This window comes from Pelmatolapia mariae, linkage group LG10_11 (assembly GCF_036321145.2).
Source record: "Pelmatolapia mariae isolate MD_Pm_ZW linkage group LG10_11, Pm_UMD_F_2, whole genome shotgun sequence".
Taxonomy (NCBI): Eukaryota; Metazoa; Chordata; class Actinopteri; order Cichliformes; family Cichlidae; genus Pelmatolapia; species Pelmatolapia mariae.
This window is the reverse complement of record NC_086236.1, coordinates 39,150,615-39,173,772: the sequence shown is the minus strand read 5'-3', so window position 1 is coordinate 39,173,772 and position 23,158 is coordinate 39,150,615. Positions and strand designations below refer to the sequence as shown.

Below are 23,158 nucleotides of genomic sequence, written 5' to 3'. Positions count from 1 at the left end.
AACTGTAGTAGGGCTGAAATATTTTCTGCAGCAGTTTTTTTTTTCCGACTTTATCCTCAGTCTTTGTTAAAGATGGTTTGAACTGCCTTGTTTAACTAAGGTACAGAATGTCAGCACGTTTGATGGTAGCTACCAGTTTGTAATTTGTCAATTACTTTTTTAAAGATGTCCGTCCTTTTGGATCTGAAATATGAATCAAATGCAAAACTGACATAAACTTGCATTAATGGCTGCTGTGGTTTCAAGAACAAGTCCAGTTCTACTTCTTTTAGAAAAGAAACATTTAAATCGACTTTTTCTATCGTTTTAATGAGCAGAACCATTTTGGACCAGACTGTAAACGTCTTTATTTTGTTGCAAAGTTGATGACACATTTGGCTTCATTTTTCAGCCCCAGAGACTGCTGCTTTGAAAAAACTCAGATAATACAGACCCTCCAATGTACAGTTGACATTTGCATTTTTTTCTTTAGGGAAAAGGCTTTCTTTTACTTTTACTTATGCCCTAGATTATAACACCTACTCTCACAAAAGCCCAACTGCTTCTCAGAGTTACCAGCAAGTATAAGTCAGCTTAGCATCATTAATGTTATTTTAATGGGTTATTTTTGAGGAATATGACAACATTTCTATATATAATGTTTGCACTCGGTTTTAGGGGTGAGAAAGCTTATTCTGAGGAATAAGAGAGCTGTAGGCTGTCCCAGTGTGGACCTGGTCTTAGGTGAGCCGTGGTGACCCCCTCTGTCTGGACACACAGTCAGCAGGGAAATCCCAAGAACCCTGTTTTGCAGCGTCCAATTAAAGAGCAGCCAGAGTGTAGGGGTCCGAAAGATAGCGCGCTAGTGTGTCAGTTTCAAGGGCGTTTGAAGGTGGGCAAATCCACTGGGTCTTCTATTCCAATGAGACTCACTCTGTGACACGCTCGCATACACTCACCTCCGGTCACTTAGAAAGCAGTCATCCATGAAGAACCACTCCTTGAAGGACCAAAAGGTTGTCCAGATCTGTCTTCCTGCCAGAAGAAGCATCCATCATGAGTTGCTGTAGCTGAGAGGCTGTGAGGAGTGAGGATGTGATGAAGAGCGGGCAAGGAACGGCTCTATTTTTACCTTCCTTAGCTCCTAAGCACTTCACAGAGCAGCAGTTCTCTCTGTCTCTCTTTCACACACACACACACACACACACACGCACACGCACACACACATGCATGGACCTGTCAATCAGAGTCGAAGAATGGATCAGTCAACTGTGACCGTGCACCCATTAATGAATGGGTTTAGTTATCTCATGGTGCACTACAAGCCAGCTCCATCTGAGAGGACAAGGCTGCTCGTGGTGTCTGTTTATCTGTTTATCTTAAAAAACACAGAAATCTTCAAGTGTTTGAAAGTAAAGCGAAGTATTGATACACTATAGTTTAATATCTTGGAATGTTTCCAATGTTTTCACCTGAACATTTCAGATACAGAGTCTTCTTGATAAGTAAGCTCATCATCATTTGCAGTGATGTGTGTTTGGCCAAGGCTCCAGTTCCCAGTGTGTTAAATGATTATAGTCCCCTGTGCTTTCCTAATTAGCTATGAAAGAGTTTGAGGCTATGATGCAAAGGAGCATGCTTAATTGCAACTTGCTTTCACAATTTCCAGTCAGGCTGCAAAATACTTTATGGCCTTAATAAACTTGTAGATGTAGTTGTGGATAGAGACGTGCACCCAGTGCACATGTCAAGCCAAAGAGCCAGTTGCATTTCCACAGCACACAAATGAATGTCTGACTGGCCCGTGTTTGTACCAAGTGTACAGAGAGAGAATTTTGAGTGTTAGACAGAGAACAGAGGCTTCAGAAAGTCTCTGAACTTAAAAGCAGGATGCAAGTACAGCACAGTATGTTTGTTCGAGACAAATGTCAGAGTGATGGATCTGTTAAAGGTGACTTTTTTCTGTGCAGTGCAGTTTCATGCCAGAAGGCTTAGCAGCACAGTACGGGTAAACAGCGTGATCAAAGATCTTTGGCTTTTGTTAAAAATAAAAAAAGAAACTTCTTACACAACCTTTTACATTAAATCATTTTTTGCTTTACAATCAGGATGTATCAGGATATAAACAGGGTGTATATTACTAAAAGACATTTACTTTCAGTGACTTTACAGGCATACTGCAGCATGTGAGTAGGCTGCATAGTGAGCTTCCTGGCCCTTCCTGTCACCTCGATGTCACCCGACCTAGAGGATAATAAGGGTATGCTTAGCTTTGCTGATTTCTCATGAGCTGTATGCAGCCCCACATTCTAACACACGTTGGGCTTTGGCTCTATATTTTATGATCCAGGGTTCATAGCCAGGTTTGCATCTCACCAGGTGACTGTGGGCCTCCTTCAGGGCCATGAGGGAGGAGGAGACTGTGCGAGGACTCGTACTTGTACCTCATTGACTCTGTGACAAAAAGATTTCTTTTCACTTTTACTGAAACCCTCCTATACTTTAATCAAAGAAATAGCTGTGCCCACAGGCCATTTGAAGGACTTGCACATGATGGTGGATGAAAAAAATAATAATTTTGATGTCAACACTGACTGCATATGAAAACTGGTCAGCCAGAGACAGTTCTTCAAGGTTATGGGCATTTACCAATGACAAGTTACTCTTGAAAATGTCTATTTAAAATCACAAAAAAACAGGCGAGGGCCAAATTGAACGAGCTCAGTCACGGTTATTCATTTTACTCTGAGGGCGCCCCCTTTATATCATACCAGAACCATCGCAGTTAAAGATGACGATTTCTGTTCTAATTTATATTTAGTGACATAGCTAATATATATGAGTGTGGGTGTGTGAGTGTGTACTATTGAATATTGAAATATATTACACAAGCCTAACTGTTGTTTTAAATCTAAACCAGCTAATGTTTGTCATGTATGTACTTGAGTCCTTTTTTATCAAACTGGTAACAATGAAACTCTACGTCACGATCAATGAAGTCCATCCAACCCAAAATCCAGGCTGTGGAAATGTGTCTTGCAGTGCGACGCTTGACGTATTTGTTTGTCTGCTTTCCCGTCACATCATGAATCACCTCTCAGGCATATCTGTTTATTTACTGTCTTTGAATAAAGAGCCCGATATTTACTGAGGCTAATTTACTGTGTGCTATAACTCAAGGGGTGCAGTCCACTCCAGTGACTGATTTAACTACAGCTCCAGTCACAGCACCTCTAACACTGTCTAATTACAGTAACAGCAGTGATAAAACACCATACTGCAGACTCATAGTCAGACGAAAATAAATGCAGAAACAGAATCGAGAAGAGGGAGGCGCCGTGTTTCGACATACACATACATGTAAAAGCATGTATGTATTTTTCTTCATTTTTGCTGCTCTTAATTTGTACTGTCCACTTTCTGCTGTGACCAAGCACATTTCCCACCTGTGGGACTAATAAAAGTTTATCTTACCTTATGTAGATATTTATAGCATAAAGGCAGTGTTACACTTTGTATAAAGAGTCAGTTGCATGCCTGCACCACTTGTTCTACATAAAACACTAACTGTGAAAGGAAATGAATGTACCGTATTTTCCACACTATAAGGCACACTTAAAATCCTTTAATTTTCTCAAAAATCGACAGTGCGCCTTATGTATGAATTCTGGTTGTGCTTACTGACCTCGAACCGATTTTATGTGGTACATGGCGCTCAAAAATGTTTCAGTGCGACTTTGGTAAGCTACGAAGCCGCACCGCCTGATGGATTAGCGGAGCATTACGGCTACCGTAGTCAGGAGCCTTGCGGAGTAATCTGGGTCCTAAACTCCGTCGGTTCAGGTCCCAAAGTCAAACGAACACTGCAGCATCACTGAGAGTTACAAACTGTCTAAATTCTTTCATCTTTAATAAAATGATCAGTGTTGCTGCTTTACCAGGTGTAACAATTAAGTTTAACATCCAGGCCTCCATGAAAACAGAATTTATTAAATTCAACGGAGTTAGAAGTTAGCAGGAAGTTAGCTCGCTAGCTTCCACCTAAGCATGAAACGATGAAGCCGGGAGTCCGCTGCTCTCGCCGGGTCGAGTGACCGTTGAACCCTCCGGTCAGCTATCGAGCTGGTGGGTAACAGACGTCTCCGAAAACGTCAGCGCACTTTTGCAGATATGTGATGTCTTGATAAACCAAGCAGATATTTGAAGCTTACACAGCTACTTTCTCGCCTGAAAATATGTTAAAAGTTTATTTTGTGACCCAGAAAGATTAATAAGAGTAATATTAAAACTTAGTAGCGGCTGCCATTGTTGGAAACTGGAATTGGCTGGGCCGCGCTATGAATTCTGGGATATGGTGTGCCACGAAGGACACACCCGACCCATCCTTCAAATTCGGGAAAATGAAGGACGCATTTGTCGGCCACATTTGAAGGAGTCCACACATTGGAACAGCCTTTGTCGCCTGGCTGTGACGTAATCGGCCTTCAAATGTGGCCTCCGAAGGATGCGGCCTACGTTTTGGGACACAGCTATAGCATGTTTTGACTGAGAGATTTCTGAAAAAATTCAAACGTACAACTCTGCTATCACTTCCAACATAAATGAAGACAGAAAACTAAACAGCAGTGACGTTTGTAGGGTTACTGAAGTTGGACTAGCTGCTATATAATGTGCTACGTGATCGCTAGCTACACAGCTATGTTAGCATAACATAAACACAGTGAAGCTGGAGGATGAACGCTAACACTTTTCCACTCGATAAAAGTTACCGTGAGGGTTCCCGATGGTTAGAGACAAATGCAATCGCATGGCAGGATGCTGTAAACGGACCAAACTTCAGTCAGGAGAACAACTGAGATAATCCATCCACAATACGAGGTTAGTCATTAATATACTGCAACAACATGGGAATAGAGCAGCTGTGATAGAATACAGCATTAATGAATCAATGGTACAGAAGTGGAGGAAGCAAGAAGAATGAGTTGAGTAAAATGTGACTTATCTGACTGTTTTGTTTCGCTTAATGTGCCTTATAATCTGGTGCACCTTATGGTCCGAAAAATACAGTACTGGTGTTCCAGCTCCAGGGTGAAAAATATTACAAACTCCTGATGGCGTGACAGACACAAACCTGATTTAGAAGACTAAAGGAAACATTATGCAGGTTTACATTGAGAACTGGTAAGAGTGGGCTTCAGTTTCTAATAGTGGGCATTATTTAGCAATGTGCACAAAGCTGATATTGTCACAAAAGGTTTTATGTATATCCTTAAAGACTATCCCTGATGAAGGTCCTGATACTCACAGGGCTCAGTGTTCTTGACTTGTATGTGTTCATTATTAGCATTTTTGTACCTTGACAGCGTTTCCTCAATAAAACCAATAGATAACGTGATCGAATCACATTTTCCTTAGCAGCCTATTTCCTGTTACCTGTGTGAAGAATGGAGACATCATTTCTAGCTGGAGGGTCAGTAACTTTACCAGAACTTTAGAGCTAATAACCTGTCAGGCCTTTGTTGACAACATCATCCAATTTCAGACAAAATGACAGGAATGAATCAAACTGAGAGAAAGGTATAACTACACAGATGAAAATTGTTTTGTGTTTTTTTTTTTTCTTTTAGCTGACCTTTGCCCGTATCACATATCCACCTCAGGCAGCAGAATAGTTCTCTATGCTCCAGCAGAAATACTGGATGCTGAGGTTATAGCTCTGTCATGGAGATGAAGCAGTTTCATTCCGTAAAATGGAAGGAATGGAGAAGTTTTTGAGGGATGAATTTCAGGTAATCTCTCTCTCTCTCTCCTTGCATTGAGAAGGAGTGTGCACTGAGCCACGAAGGGAATCTGTCAGAAAAATAGCTCTTTGACAAATGAGCATCGACAGCACAGACACACACTCTCACACACACACTCTCACACACACGCACACACACACGCACCTTGGCCGTTCTCCCTCCATACTGAAGTGGTCTTGATATTTTAAGATTTCCAACCTACATCTACAGTCTAACAGCCCTCTGGAAGAAAAGAAATCAATACAGCCTCAGAATGACTTTCACTTTGAGGCTTGTTGGGGTGATTAAACAGTTAGTGTTTTGCAGACTGTAATTAGATGTGAACAAAGGACGAACCGGTCAAATACAACGTTTTCCAATGATGCTTTATTCCAATGTGCTTTTATTTTAGGCGGCACCTGTGAAAGGCTTAAGGACACATTGAAAAGAAATACAGGATTTATAATTAGTGTTATTTTCTCCTCCAGGGGAGTGGGCTGCATTTTCATTGAGATGATCCAAGGAGTGGCTGCATTTCCTGGGATGAAGGACATCCAAGACCAGCTGGAGAGGATATTCCTGGTGAGTGACTGCTAAAGTGAATTTGGAATAGCTCTTCTCAGGCCACTGCAGCTCAGGGTTACGGTCAGAACCGTGACGCGATCATTCTTTGATTTTCATCCGATCTACTGTGGATGCACTTTTTTTGCAGTCACTGCATGGATCATAGCCCTGAACATATATAATAAATGATTATTATTTTGTGTGAACTAGTTGGTTACTCAATAACTGTAAGCCTGAGTTAGCAAAGTAACCCCAAACTCCTCCACCATGCTTGATAAGCTAGATGGGGCTTTGGTGTGCAATGTCTTTTCCACCTGTATATATGTTGGTGTACGCGTTGCTGAAAGGTTCATTTTTGGACTAAAGGACTGATGTGTGTTATAGAAAGGAAAGTTGCTGCGTATGTTTTGTCCATTTAAGTTGATTTGAGGGTCCTCAGCTGTGTTAGTGACAGATGGGGTTCTTGGGTTCTAAGAATCTCTTTTTTTGTACCAAACATTAGCACATTATTAACAATAATCTAAAAATCTAGGAACGAATCCCTTTGTTTCCAAGGGTGAGATGCCGAATTTGTGAAATTCATTAATAGTAAAGGAATAATCATCTGTGATGTACACGCTTGGACTTCCGAGGTCTAAAAAGGAATCAAAATGCACGGGCTTTCACTGCAGTTTATTATAAACTGAGGAATACTGAGCCTGGGAGCAGGACAAGAAACAGCTTCTGACAAACATGAATGACCAGAGCTGTGGCCTCACGGGACAGAAACAGTGTGCTTCTGTCCTTTTCAGCACTTTCTCCGTCGTTACACTTATTCAGACAAACTGTGTTAATCTATGTATACAAATACTGCAAAGTGACAACACACAGATCCATGGCTGAAAGCGTACAGTCTGTCAGGTCTCCAGTATCATACATGAATATCATACATGGTGCAGTGCTGCTGTAGTTGCAGTAGCCTTAACAGACCATGCAGCCCTGTGTCAACAGACCCTCACATTTAGAAAATGTTGGCGTCTTCTTTTCAGATTGTGCTTCATGCTGACATGATTGCATTGTTCCTGTAGAGCCACAGTCATGCTAGTGCTCTCTTATTCTAGTGCATGTCAGAGGTGCTCTGCTGGGTCCAGATCTGGTGACAGAGGAGACAGTGAGAGCAGATAACTTTTGCTTTGTGACACGATGTGTTATCCTGCTGAAAGGCAGCATTAAAAGATGCTAAACCACGTCCACAGACAGCTACACATAGTCCGTAGTGTTGCTCACACCTTGGTTTCTGCTATTAATGGCCCACCAGTGTGCCAAGCAAACATTTCCCACACCATTACATCGTCAGGAGCGGCTTGGACTGTTGACACAAGACATGTTGGCCCCTTGGATTCATGCTTTTGGCGCCAAATTGTGAGTCTACCATCTGCTGCTTCAGCAGAAATGTAGACTCATCAGACCAAACTACACCTTTCATTTGGTAGTGGTAAGTCTGTGCCCACTGTAGCGTCACATTTCTGTTGCTGGCAATAAGTAGCCTGTATCTGCAAGCATTTCCACACCATGATTAGCTAATTGCATGAATAAATGGACCATTCTTTGCTTTTTAAACACTGAGTACTGATTTAAAGTTATAGTAATACTGAAATATTGTCTCATAGAACTTTGCATGACCCACGGTGCTGACCAGGTGTGTCCATCTATGGCTAGAGTGCATTTTAAACTGGACTTCCTCCAGCTGGATAGCACACGGGAAAAGACGCAGGGGAAAGCGAGTTAACGATAAAAACGATTTAAAAAATAACGATGTAAAAAAAAAGATAAAAAACCCTGAAAACCATCAATTTCACACCCGGGCCTCGACTCTTGTAGCCCAGTACCAAACAACCGGGCCGCAAGAGTTGGTGCTGAACAGATTTGTGTATATGTAATATTTCCAGCCAACACACTCCCGAGGTGTAATATTTTACACTAGGTGACAAATCGTCAACATGTTATGCTTCCGGGCACCCGACACGTTCCTAAATGACGAGATCAGAAAAATGAGGAAACATGAGAACCGTTTGGAATCAATCCACACATATTCATTCATTTTCCTCAAATCTTTTTGGAAAACACTATTACACGTCATTAAAGTGCTGGTTAAGGTTAGGCAGAAGGTTATGGTTAGGGCTGGAATACGTGGCTGGAACGTGTTTTACCGCGGGACCGTCATTCTAAAGTAAAGTAAATAAAAATGTATTTATATAGCACATTCCACAGATAAAAATCACAAAGAGCTTCACAATAAAACCAGAAATACAAATAAAATAATATGAAACAGTAAAAAATATGATTAAAAGTTCATTTGTATAAAAATGTCTTCAGCTGCTTTTTAAAGCAGTCGATGGAGTCTAGACAGCGTAAAGACAACGGCAGGGAGTTCCACAGCCTTGGTGCCTGAAAAGCCCGATCCCCACGTGTTTTGAACCTAGTAGGTAGGTGGGACCAACAGTAACCTCTGACCTGATGACCTAAGTGCTCGGGATGAAGCATGAGGTTTCAACAGGTCAGAGATATACTGGGGAGCTTCACCGTGCAGAGCTCTAAAAGTTACAACTAAAATTTTAAAATGAACCCTAAAATTTACTGGCAACCAATGAAGAGAAGCCAGAACTGGAGTAATGTGTGGCCTCTTATCTGTGCCAGTGTATTTGTGCTACTGTATTTCACCCATAACCCGGCGCGTACCTTAAGAACGCCCAAGGTCGCCTTTCACGTTCCTCAGGAACGCCGCGGGACGTGACAAATCGTCAGGATGTTACGCCTCAGGAGTGAGAACGGGCTGTTCCAGCAGTAGCGTCCACGGGAAGACAATCATGGCAGACAGACTCTGTAGAGTGCATCTGCCAGTCACGGGCTAATTTCTTATGGCTGGCCCTTCCATAGCCACTGATTTCAGTGCTGCCATGTTCCAGTTGCATTCAGTCACATGAGTGAGACAATATGAGACAATGATTGACAACCATGGTTGTCAATATGAACCTTGTTTTGTAAACGTCCTATATGATGTTTGACACATATATAATCATATAGTGGGCTGTAAGTAATTACATCTATGATTATCTATCAATTGGATGGCTAGCATAAATATTTTAAAGTGATGTGAAGTCTCATGAATCCTTTAATCTGGTGATCCCTCCATATAATTTCATCCCCAGTCTCTTAATTGAAGCAGAGTGTAGCAGGGCAGACATAATGGATTTATATTCATAGGCTGAAAGGGCCTGAATAATTAATGTATAAAATGATTGAGATGAGAGTATGGAATAGATTTAACCAGGAAAGGCTAAAGATGCACATCTGAGAACGAATGGATTTGGGATGAAGGGATGAGGAACGGTGAACAAAGCCCTGCAGGCAGGGGGGTTTCTTAAAACGCAAACAGAAGAACAAGATGAAGAAAAACACTTCTTATTGATTGTCTTTTATGCTAGAAGGGATAAGTGGGGCTTCTGTAAGAGGTGCCGGCCCTCAGTGATCCCCGCTCGTCTCTCAGACACAAAGAGGCCCAACAGTGGGATCGCTGCTGGCCACGCTGATGACGAGGCTCAGCTGCTCGTTGCTTCCCTACAGAGACTTTCCACTCTGGTCATGTTTCCTTTAGTTTCTGCCACCATCATGGAAATCCACCAAGTAACTGAATATATTATGTTATATTGCTGTGTACATAAAAAGAGGAACATTTCTGCTGAGATAAACCCAAACCACGAGCTTTCCAGTAAAAAGGTCACCTTTAACAGCACAGGTGGTAGTTCTATGGCTCAGGGAGTACACTGTCATCTGAAAGTGTACCTGCTGTTCTGTCCAGTAGCACCGAGCCTTAAAAGCTGTGGGACAGCAGTAACTGAACAAATGGAGAGAGAGAGTAAGTTTATCAGCTCTGTAGATCTTTGTCTGTCCTCGAGGACAGAGTCCCACGTCCTGGTTAGAGTGTTATGTGCAAACGATGTGATACACAGCACAGATTGGGCGATCATGTGATTGTCATGTAGACAAAAATGAACCCGACTTCAAACTGTTGTTAAAATGATGGTTTTTTTCACACAGTTTTGTTTTTGGAGATCATGTTCTACAGCCTTAATTACTATTACTATTAAGACCGTACTGTCATTGCTTACTGATTTAAGTATCTGTTGTTGTTGTTGATTTAAACAAAGTGCAAACATTAAGTAGAATCACAGATATTTGTGTTTAAAATACTCTATTACTATTAAAAGAAAGAGTAACTACTTTACTCAAACAAAAATGCAGAAGAACACTAAAATGTACTGAAAGTAAGAAGGTAACAAGTAGCTCTTTTGAGGACATTTCTACCAGAACGGAGCCCTGTGCTGTTTAATAAAATAATGTTAGTACGTGTGAATAGAAATGTTTTTCCAATCTAAATTCCAGCTCTAAGCATCCACTCAGCTTCAATTTGTTATGTAGGACAAAAGCAGTGAAAGAGATTAGCGTAACTTTCTTTGATAACGCTGTAGAGTGTGGATGTGCGCCCACACCCACACAGAACATGGTTCGAGTCAGGAGCTAAAATGAGTTTCAGCAGGTGGGAAACTGAAGATCAGTGTTAGCGGCTCAGCATGGGGAGAAGAATCACAACTCAACACTTTGTTCTGAGAGCTCCACTAAATTGTCTCTAATACATAATTGATCACACATCATACACAGACACAATATATGATTCATAATTCTGATCATATTGGCTGTAGTCTTTAGATGTTCAGCTTATCAGTGAGCCATCATAAGCTTTAACTATAACCCCTCCTCTTCATCTCCTGTGCTGTCTGACATCTTTCTCCATCTCTGACTAAAGTTCGCGCTCACTCTTTGCTGTCCCTGCGAAACGCAGCAACTAGACTGCTAGCAGACACACTGTGCGACAAACTGCACACAAACAGGTTGTGTGTTTATTGATATTTATTGTTTTATACTGCAACCACAACTTATGTGCAATGCCTGTTTTGACAATGTAAGGAGTAGAAAGTACACATACTTGTGTTAAATTATAGGAAGTAAAAAGTTGTCAGAAAAAAGTAAAGTAAAGATATCAGCAAATTCTACTTGAGTACAGTAATTAAGTATTTGTGCTTACAATGATATTAAATGAATTCATTGCAGACTGTTTTAAACTGGATCCTGTTTAAAAGATTTGAAATCATTTAACACTTTTCCCCAGTGGCGTGACAGGAATTGGATGCTACAATGCTAAAGCATGTTAAACTTTAGTGACACACCTGTGTGCCGCACAAAGGTGTGCCGTGAGAAATGATCAGGTGTGCCGTGGAAGATTATCTGGTTCCACCTGATTAGTACTCTAAGCTATCGGTGTGAGTAACGGGCAGAACAATTACATTCTCTTCCACTAGAGGGCACTACAACTACCTGCTTTAATTCATGGGTTGCCAACTGCCGATAAAACAGAAAAAGACGAAGAAAAAATTACATAACCAATAAATGTTTGAAAAGAAAAAGTAGTCAGTCTGACCTGGTCCCGGAGAAAACTCCGACCCAGATGAAGACCTGAGCATGAATAATGGTCAGATAAAGCAAAAAAGGTACACTGGGGACAAACCGAGCCAATTCTGCTACGCCTTTTTTGTTTGGTGGTGTGCCGTGTGATTTTTCTAATGGGAAACGTGCTGTAGCTCCAAAAGATTGGGAAACACTGCTCTAGATCTTCAGCTGCAATTATCTCACAATTATCTATGGTTTGTATCCATTACAAGTTTTTCAAAAGTTATTATTTGTTACTTTTGTCAGACAATTTCAGCAGTTTATAACTATTTCAGCTGCATAAGGTGCCCATTATGCTCTTTAGCTAACAATTTCAGCTGTTTATTCCGTTTTTTAACTGTCATCTTACACTTAATGGTTTTGTGGCATTTGCCTTAACATTTATCATTTAACAGTTATCACCACCAGGATTACTTTTCCTGTAGCTCTTTTGTCTTCCACAGTCACTTTAGTATTGATGTTATCATTAATCCAGTGTGTTTTTTACTGATAACTAAATCTTAAAATGTTTTTGCTCACTTGGCAAGTTTTGATCCATTCTTCATTTGACTTACATTGCTAAAATGATAGTGCAGTTAGCTGCACTCACATGGATATGTCCTACCTGGGCCCATTGTACAATTAGGCAGTATCATAGTAATGGACAAAAGGTCAGGGCCACAAGCTCTATAGTCTTATAAAAGCCATTTCAACCACGTAGTATGACAACAAGCACATAGATATTTAAACAGGGGTTCCTATAAAACAAGCCTGAACATCTTTTGTTTTATTTAAACAAACCTTCATTTGAAATGCAAAGCGAATATATTCCTCTGGCTAGAGAGTGCTCGCCATTTCTTATCCAAATCACATTTGCTATTTTGGATTCATGTGTATTCAACTGTCAGCAGGCGGTAAAAGACAGGTGAATATGAAAATGTGCAGGTATGCGGCTTGGCGAGGCAGTATGTGGATCACAGCATTAGCTCACCTGTCAGAGTCAGCATTGACATTTCCATCCATCCTGCTGGCTCTGCTCTGCAGCCCTGTGCGTTCGCTGCCAGCCTGTCAGACAGGTCAGAGTTTGGACGCACAGCCTCAGAGACTCATGTGAAGGGCACCCTCAATGAATTATGCGGAGTCAGAAGCATCTTAAAGGCCATGTTGTTTGAAGACAGGCAGAAGAAAGGTCAGCTTCCATCACTGTTTGAGAGGCACCCTGCCAGGAGTGGAGTCGGCACGCTGAATGCAACGTGATGTCACGGGTTGACCTGGGGTTTTTCTCCTTAACCAAACCATCAGCGGGTTAGTTGCTTCTGAGTGGTAAAGCAAAAGTTTAGTGATGTGTGCTGCTGTTATTTTAGGATCTTTGAGTTTGAGCTAAACTTCGTCAACATTTGTTAAAGAAGAAGGCAGATTATTTATAACGTGTTGTTTGGAGTAGATTTGTATTTCACTAAAGAAGGAAAAATATATTTCCCTTGATAATGTGACAGATCACTAAGCTTGCTTTTCACTCACCAAATGTGCTGAGGTCTGAACTGTAGCATTAATCTGGGGTTAAGGAACTCAAGTAGTAAGACTAAAAAGAGCCAAATTTGGTTTTGCTTTAGATGGAAAGATGGATAACAGGAATGACTTGACTTGGCTGGAATGGGGTTCTATGGTTATTTTCAACGTCAGTGGCTTTGGGGTATGTTTAGGCATGGAAATTACTTAACTCTGAAAAGCCTGCTGGTTAAAAACCCCATTCAACAACACTAATCACATGTTAAAAGCTCGTTTTCCATTCCAACAAAGTGATGCTCATATGATTGATTCTCATAAACGTATAACTAATCTATTAAAAATACATATGAGTAGTTTGGGTTCGTGGACGCTGCCATGTTCCCCACCATATTTGAAAACATTGGTTGGAAAAGAGATCTCCTTTCTGACTAATGGGATTTGTGGTCCGTCTCTAGCCAGCCATGCAGAATGCCAACGCAGAGGAGAAGAGAATTTGAAGGCATTTGCATGGCATGGAGGGACGTTTAAATTCATGTCTGCACAGACTCAGACTCCAGATATGAAGCCTTATACCTGTTTTTTTCATCTGAGAAGGGGTCCCCTTCACCAAAGAAACAAAAATGCAAATGAAAGAGACGACAGTGTCTTAATAAAATGTCTTCATCTCAAGCTTCATCTCCTGAACTGAAGTCAGGGCTCAACACATGAAAACTTACATTAACATGCTTATTTATTCTCAGTATTGTCTCAGTTGCTTCTTGTCAGCTGATCATGCAACCCTTTCATCTCCAAACAGCTGATACCCATCGGGCTAAACAACAACAGCTGGTTATTATCCCAGCTAATGTTAGGCTCAGCTGTCGAAAAAAAATCACACGTTTTCTCTAATAAACAATAAACATTAAATATCACATAAGCCTCAAAGTCTAACAAAGTTATATCCACTAGCAAGCAGCAGCTAATAAAAGCTAACAGTGGCTAACAGTAGCCAACAGCAACTAAAATAGCAGCGCTTACTGACAGCTCAGTACTTCCTTAACATCAGGATCGCTGTCACTAGTCAGAAGTGCAAACCAGTATCACAGCTAAACGTGCCTAAACGTCCATTTCACGCTTTGTCTCTCTAAAACGTGAAATGGACACGTATGCAGAAACTGCATTACTGCATTCAGAAATGACATTACCAGCAGGGGGAGATAGTAGATTTAATAGTATAGTATATTTAATTTGAGCAATTAAGAAATCTCCCTCTGCTGTTACTGCAGATTAGTGCAACAACTTCTGCATGCATGTCCTTTTCACGCTTTGGAGAGGCAAAGCATGAAATGGACATTGTGTCTATTACAGGCTTTGCTGTGATATGAGAAGTGACCTTCTTTGTCTCACTGACTCATATTGGACTCTTTCACAAAGCTTTACAGGCTCCTCCAGCGTAAGTAAAGGTGTGCGCTTCTCACTGGGCAGCGGAGACTGACAGTCGCTCATAGACAGGGAAAAGCTCCAGGATGGATCTGGATCCAGGCCAAATATTATTAGAAACATGCTACCTTTGGCTGTTATGGGGCACAGTCTAAATTGCATTTTTTTTTTATCTCTCTTGGCTGACTATAGCTAGCATTGTGTGAATTGGGAGGGGTAAGAAAACAGAACTCGTTTGACTGCAATCTGCTGGCATCTAGCCATGAAAATTTTGCACATAGTAACTTTCATTTTATGAGCAATTTAATCTGATAGGAGTCAGTTGATGGGACGAGTGATGGGAGAAGGGAGCGGGAGATTGGTGCTGCGGCTGCAGTGATGCGGACGCTGTACCGCTCTGTTGTGGTGACGAGAGCTGAGTGTGAAAACGAAGCTCTCAATTTACCCATCGATCTACGTCCCTACCCTCACCTATGGCCACAAGCTGTGGGTAATGACCGAAAGAACGAGATCGTGGATACGAGCGGCAGAAATGAGCTTCCTCCGAAGGGTGGCTGGCCTCTCCCTTAGAGATAGGGTGAGAAGTTCGGCCATTCGGGAGGGGCTCAGAGTAGAGCCACTGCTCCTCCACATTGAAGGGAGCCAGCTGAGGTGGTTCGGGCATCTGACAAGGATGCCTCCTGGGTGAGGTGTTCCGGGCATGTCCCACTGGGAGGAGGTCCCGGGGCAGACCCAGGAAACACTGGAGAGATTATATCTCTCGGCTGGCCTGGGAACGCCTTGGTGTTCCTCCGGACAAGCTGGAGGAGGTGGCTGGGGAGAGGGAGGTCTGGGCTTCTCTGCTTAGGCTGCTGCCCCCGCGACCCGGCTCCGAATAAGCAGAAGAAGATGGATGGATTAATCTGGTAGGCAGGTTGGAATGAGTCACATGATTACACCTTTAACACGTCCATTTTCCTTGTCATTCTTGTGATGCATTCAAAGTGCAGGTGTAGAGTTGCAGTTCTTGGGCATCTACCGAGCCGTACAGAACAGGAGCAGGCATGTTTGCGTTTTTGTTGTTTTGGGGCTTTTTTATGTGGCAGGTAAATTCAGGAAAAAACATGTTAATGCCAAACACAGAGTGGAGAAGGTGATGATACTAATTCAGGAAATTCTACCTTTTATATTAGCATCATGTTGTCCAGGGTGGAAATCAGTCATATAGTTGAATTAATGTCTAAATCTGTAAAGAGCGGTCTATAGCAGGGTAGTAGAACAGCCTGTACTTAAGTAAAAATATCTACTGGAACTCACAAAGCAAATTACTATAAGACTTATTTCTCAGTAATTCTTCTCCCGACACTGCACCGCTACACCCAATCCTCCACCTGCCAAATCCCATTCTAATCCCTGCCTACAGTCCTGCCCTGAAGTGGTTCACTGATGACCCAGTGGATGTTAAAAGTTAACATCAAAAGTAATCCTGATATGTGCTGTAGTAAAATAAAAGCCCACTCGTGATAATTACCCAAATGTTTAAAATACATCTTTAACAGGCACTTTTTTCTCACACTCGAGAGAATCTCAGAAGAGCCGAGTAGATCTTATCTGAATCTCTCATTTGGCGCCCAACAGGAAACGGCGTGTTTCGCACATATTCCTACTACTAGAATTTCTCTGGTTCATATCAGCGTGCTGCCTGAGTAGAGTGTGCAGCACATGGAGCACATCTTTCCGTCTGACTGGAAGGTTAAAGACTTTTTTATTCTCACACACACCTCCATCAGGAAGTGTGTGGAAAAGTTCAGGTGTAGTCGGGTGATCTTAATAATGCATGTGCCATTTGGTGATTTAAGTCCTGTCACGAGCGCGGAGGTGTGAGTTACAGCTGCAAATTAGCGGTTGTCTTTCACTGTAGATCTTGACCTTCTTTTAGAAATCCTGTTCTTTGATTAAGGGAGTGTTTCTCAAATGTTGTTAGATATACAGGAAGAATTAGTAACTGACAGGCGGCACAGCTAACAGGGAAACTGCCTGCAACAGCGACCCTTTCCTTCGTTACCTCTCGTGCTCGCTGATAACCAAATAGTAATGAGCCTCCCGTGACTGAAGGATTTATTAATAAATCCCAAAATAGCTTTTCTGTGTGTATTTTTTTCTAACCCATATTTTTGTCACGGGCTGATTTTCCTCTAATACCACACCTCCGCAGTGTTATTATCTCTGACAGCATTAAGGCTATGCGGATCCGGTGCTTATCACCGTTCCTACAGCTCTCTGCGTGTGCACGTCGGGCTTAGCGAGGCGGAAACGCACACTTTCATTTATCCAAAGTGCTTGTTTCAGATGCATGCTGCTATCTTTAGTGTTGGAATAACTGTGGTCATGCAGTCTGTGTTTGTCTTTAGGTATTAGCATGACTTTCTCTCTCTATACCGCTGTCTCACACACACACAGACACACACACACGCAGACTGTGTCTGTGTGAGAATTAAAATTGAGGTAGACGAGGCAGAGGCACAGTGGAGCTGGTTAACTAGCTGTCAGGTCATAAAAGATTGCGTCCGCTGGAAGATCTATATGAATATGGACAGGTCTATCTGTAGGAAATAGGCTGTCAGGCAGAGGTAAATGTCTCAGTGCAAAAATGTTTGTGTGTTGCTTCTCAGAAGACACCAATGCGCCTCCTTCCATTAGTGTGAGTGAAACAGCTGTTGTTTCTGGTGAAATATGCCCTCAGACAGCCACGGGTAATATGATAGCTTATGTTTGTGCGTAAGACGTGCTATTTACTGAAATACACTGGCTACGTTTACATGATCATAATAATCTGATTATGGACATTAATCAGAGTGATGCATTGCTGCAATTAAGATGTTTACATGTTGCTTATCAGACTGTTTCATTAATATCCTCTGCTCGGCGTAAAGCCATAAATGCCAACAACACGGTGACGGTTTCCCTCTAATATAGGGGATATACCCTAAATCTAAACTGTTGTTCGGCTCTTATTAAACTCTGCCCATCCTTTTATTGTCATCTCAACAGAGCTTGTACAAAAGTGTTTCTCAAATGAAGGCTTGCCAATATTAAATAATAAAGAACTACAAGAGATGAAAACCCAAGGCTTGATTGTTTCTTTTAAGTATAGGTGCTAGGGTCTTTGAGAGATGCCAGCACCATTTCTACTGGTATCTGGCACCATTAAAATGATGCTAGACTAGCTGTTAGCAGTTATCAGTAGACATGTGATAGCTTGTACATCTTGTGACGTTTCTGGTCCCCAGAGAATGAAGACACATCCTCTTGATTTTTTTTAAATGCTAACTTTGTTTTTCTTAGTCATTCCAGCCTGGTGGTCAGCGTGATTTTACTGCAGCCCACCGCTGCAGTAAAATAAAACTTGCTGTAGATGCATTTGGAGGTACCAGCGATAGATAATCCACTTGATGAATTCTCTACTGAAGGCAGAGATTTAAGACGTTACAGCAGTTCCAAACATGCGGTGGCAGGAAGGGACAGGTGCAGACACACTCTCTGAGGCATTACCATGAGAGGTTAACATTTAGAAATGCTCATAAGGATCCAACAGTGATGTTGGACGTGTCACTGTCACTTTATCGAGTCCAAATTTAACTGATCATCCTCAGTTAATTCTTTGATGATAAGTTTGTGTGCTAACATGCTAGTTTTAGGTCTTATTTAATACAACACCTTATTCATTTTGTAAGTTACTGTTGCCATTAGTGTCCAGCAAGACAATCCGGTCTTTTAAGTCTGACGTCATTAGCCAAACTCTGCTTCAGGTCCCAAAGTCAAACGAACACTGCAGCATCACTGAGAGTTACAAACTGTCTAAATTCTTTCATCTTTAATAAAATGATCAGCGTTTACCAGGTGTGACAATTAAGTTTAACATCCAGGCATCCATGAAAACAGAATTTATTACATTTAACAGAGTTAGAAGTTAGCAGGAAGTTAGCTCGCTAGTTTCCATCTAGACATGATACAGTGGTCCCTCGCTATATAGCGGTTCACTTTTCGCGGCCTCGCTGTTTTTGCAGATTTTTTGAGGGTGCAATTTTGCATTTTCAATCAATCTCATGCCGTGTCTCCTGTACAGTACAGAATGCGTTCAGCTTGTCAAATTTACATAAATCTTCGCTAGCAGAAGATAACAAACACAACAGTGTCAACATCAAAGGATTATAAGGCGCATTAAGTGAAACAAAACAGTCAGATAAGTCAAACTTTACTCAACTCATTCCTCTTTCTTCCTCTACTTCCGTACCATTGATTCATTAATGTTGAATCCTCTGGCAGCTGCTCTATTCTCATGTTCTGGACCTGAAAACAGGCTTTGATCTTTGGTTTCATTCTATAATACTGGACTTATTTTTCTACAGAGGTTTGAACTTTGAGAGTTTAAACAAGAGAGAAAAGTGTGAAAATGTTCATTCCTGTCTGAGAAAAGTGTAGAAAGTGTGTAGTGAGGGGTTTTACAGCCTTAAAACATCTATAATAATTGTAAAAAAATAAAGTTCACTACTTCGCGGATTTCACCTATCACGGGTTATTTTTAAAACGACGCGATAAACGAGGGAACACTGTATAGCATGTTCTGACTGAGAGAGTTCCTGGAAAAATTCAAACGTACAGCTCTGCTATCACTTCCAACATAAATGAAGACAGAAAACTAAACATCAGTGACGTTTGTAGGGTTACTGAAGTTGGGCTAGCTGCTATATAATGATGTGCTACGTGATCACTAGCTACACAGCTATGTTAGCATAACAAACACAGTGAAGCTGGAGGATGAACGCTAACTTTTTTCCACTCTATAAAAGTTAACGTGAGGGTTCCTGATGGTTAGAGACAAATGCAATCACATGGCAGGATGCTGTAAACGGACCAAACTTCAGTCAGGAGAACAACTGAGATAATCCATCCACAATAGAAGGTTAGTCATTAATATACTGCTGCATGGGCTGGGCTGTAGTTACATTGTAAGGATTTAAAAACTGAGCTTTAAAATGAACAGTGGTAGTAAAAACCAAGAGAAGCTGACAGTGATCACTGACTGTTTTTAAGGGCTTGTTGAGATGAAATAAAACAAGATACAAAACATTAAAACATGTTAAAAACACAACAACCTTCATAAACGCAGAGTAGTTTGGACCCGGAAGCAGGATTGATACGTCATCACTTAACAATTGGATAAAGCAATGTGACTCCATCACTAGTTTCAAGTCTTCTTAAATACAGCACGATGGTTGTTCTGTAGGTCACTGTCCAGCTGAGAGTAAAATACATACCAAAGTCAGAGTTAGATTGTGGCTACTTAGTGGTCGACGTGTCCCTTCCATTTTTGCTTGAATTGTATCCTCCCCTCTTCAGTCACTTCCTCCTCTCACTGGTCACAGTCAGATTTAAAAAATCCAAGTGGCCAATGAACAAAAAGCCAAATGTCTTTGGCTCATGATTTTGAACATCGCCACAGTGTTGAGTGACATGATTTTGGCTGTATCCATGGTTTATATGCACTCAGGCATTTTAACTAAGATGTGAACTGTAAGGAACCTTTCTAACATCATTGGCAGTCAGTGGAACCCTTTGAATCGTTTGAACTTGGTTCCACACAGAACAGCTGTGAAGGAGTTCATTACAGCAGTGCAAAGGCACCGCATGGTGTTCAGAGGCCTGTTTATTTTGAGTGTGTTCCTGCTATGAAGTGTAAGCCGGTGCACATGTGAGCTGATCTACTCTCAGGAGAGAGCGGGAGGCTGCTGGGGAGATAAATAATGCCATTTCACCACCAGCCGCTGTGCCTGTGACATGAGCATCCATCTGCTGAAACCCAGACAGGATAGCCAGGGCTTACTGAACACATTCCACCCCGGCGCAGTGGGAGACAGCTGATCCACTTGGCTCTGGTTCTGATCCATTTGACCCCTGCCTGGAGGTGACCCCAATCTGCTTGGCCGTGACCAGGGATGGAGAGGAGCTAGGGGTGAGGCTTGGGGTTTTGGAGCAGAGGAGAAGATGAAGGCTGGGGTCAACTTTAGGACAATGGCAGAGAGCAAGGAAGGGAAAGTGGAGGAGGTGGGAGCAGGATGAATCCTGTACTGGGGTCAGTGCCGGTGCTTATACGTGGATTAAAGGATTGACCTGTGAGGGAGCAGTTGTAACTTGCAACCTTCACCTCCCCCGAATCTCTAGGAACAGGAGGACGCAGGATAAAGTTCCTGTTCCTTGCCATACTTCTTGGTTTGGGTGGTGTCTGTTTTTTTTCCATACACGTTTATTTCTAAGCACATTTAAAAATACCACCCATTGGCTAAAAGTACAGTACCATTAGAAGAATAAAACAACTTAAATAAAAGTAATGGGAACTCAGTCTGGTCAGAGAGGTAAGGACCAGAAGGCAAAAGGTTTCAGGGCTCGCAAAATCGCTAGCCCGACGTCCCGGGGCTAGCGAGTTTTCCAGTCGGGCTACCAGAATCTATCCCTGCCCTGCCCGTCGGGCTATCATAGAAAGGAAAAATATATGTCAATGCTTTTGCATTCTTTCGGAAATGTAGCTGGGTAAATATGTCATTGGCATCGGTGAGCCACTGTCAATATGTGACTAGGGCTGCTCAATTAATCGAATTTTAATCTAAATTACGATCTGGGCTTTCAACGATCATTAAAAATGACTGAGCCGATTATTAGCACCTCCCTCGTGCTTTACTCTCGCGCTGCTCCGTGTGGCAAATCGAGCGCACCTCTCTGCGTTTCAAACACGCGTCACAACAATTAAGAGGAGCTAACAGACGGAAGCTCGGAAAGCTAAGCAGAAGTTATTTGGAGAGGAGAGTGACTGCTGTTGGTTGAAAAGAGAGGTAAAAAACCCTTCAGTGGTGTAGAAACATTATGGGTTCGCAGAGTCAGACGTGGATCAAGTAGACATAGTGTGTAAACTTTGGTGTCTTAGCTGCACCACAGAGCGACATGGCAAAGTTCACTAAACATAGATGTTTACATTTTTTAACACATTTACATTTTATTTTTTATATTGCGCACAAGATAAGAAGTTGCAACGCGTGTTTGCGTCCATAAGATTTTCTGGAGGAGGACAGACATTTGTTTAGAACTGTTAAAGATGTCGAAGAAGCTCCTTTAAGCAATTACTTTGGTGTTCCTCCACCTCCAAAGAAATGTCAGATGGAGTCCGAACCACAAAAGAAGCGCGTATTCTAGGAAAAGTGGTTGCAGGAGGTGAGCTGGCTTTAAACAAATGATGAATGCACAGAGATGTGGTGCAGAATGTGCCATGAAAATCCCACTCTAGCGGACAAAAACAGTGCCTTTTATATGGACGCAAACGCGCGTTGCAACTTCTTATCTGGTGCGCGTCTTTTATTGTGACAGCGAATGCGCACATGTGGACCACTTATGTGCACTCGTGTAAATAACATAATGTTCTGCCGGGTGTGTTGTTGGTTTCCCTCGATTTCTGAGTCCTTTGTTACTGGGACCAGTAATTTTAAGAAAGGACCCCATTAGAACCCATGACAAATGCAAGAAATGGATTATTGCTCAGTCTGCAAATAACATACTAAAAATCAATCCTGAAAAATCTGTTTAGAACAGCGTACTATGTTGCAAAGAGTGAACTACCACTGGCAAAATTTAGCAGTCTTTGCAAACTTCAAAAAGCAAATGGCCTAGATCTTGGTTCCACTTGCCTCTTACCTGTGATTTCAGTGGAAATTTCAAATTCAGGATCTGACACAGACTGATTCCTGTTGTACAGTTCTTACAAGTTCATAGAAATTTCTGTTCAATTACATCCAAGTATTTGAGTTGATGATTGTAATTTTTATACAATATTGTAATTTGTGTTTCAACAATTTTTTGATTAATGTTTTGTTTCCGTTACAATATTATACATTAAAGTATAATATTGTAACGGAAACAAAATAGGAAACAAAACATAAAAAAAATTGCTCCCTTTTTTATTCGGGCTACTTAAATTTATTTTGGGCTACCAAAAGCTGAAGAGTCCCTGCCCGAAGGGCTACCAGGGATTTTGAAATTTTGCGAGCCCTGGGTTTCAGTCTTCCCATCTGATCAGGTTTTTTCCCCATTTGTGACCATCGGCATTCCTTCTAGTCAGAAACACATTTCCAGGTGAATAGAGAGGCAGGATAGGAGCGGTGGAGTTGGGTGGGAGCAGCTTTTAAGGGTAAATGTTATCTTGCATAATACTCAGTTGACGGTTATGGTATCTGAAGATTAACCGTTCACTGCACTGTGTTGTATTGCTGTACTGGAGGAAAAGGAATGAGGTTGAATGGGTTTCTGGATTTTACAGATGTGCTTGTTATCTGCAGGTGTCAGGGTGGCTGACAGGAGAA

At 41.7% G+C, this 23,158-nt stretch overlaps 1 protein-coding gene across 4 annotated transcripts in view; it reads left to right on the top strand.

The window, feature by feature from the left end:
• cdk14 (cyclin dependent kinase 14) overlaps nt 1-23,158 on the top strand; it is a 224,447-nt gene that overhangs the window by 122,593 nt on the left and 78,696 nt on the right. For all 4 annotated transcript variants that reach the window (XM_063486668.1, XM_063486669.1, XM_063486670.1 and 1 more), the window contains one exon: nt 6,248-6,341. In XM_063486668.1, coding sequence (XP_063342738.1) covers nt 6,248-6,341 — 94 coding nt within the window. The remainder of the gene's footprint in view (nt 1-6,247; nt 6,342-23,158) is intronic.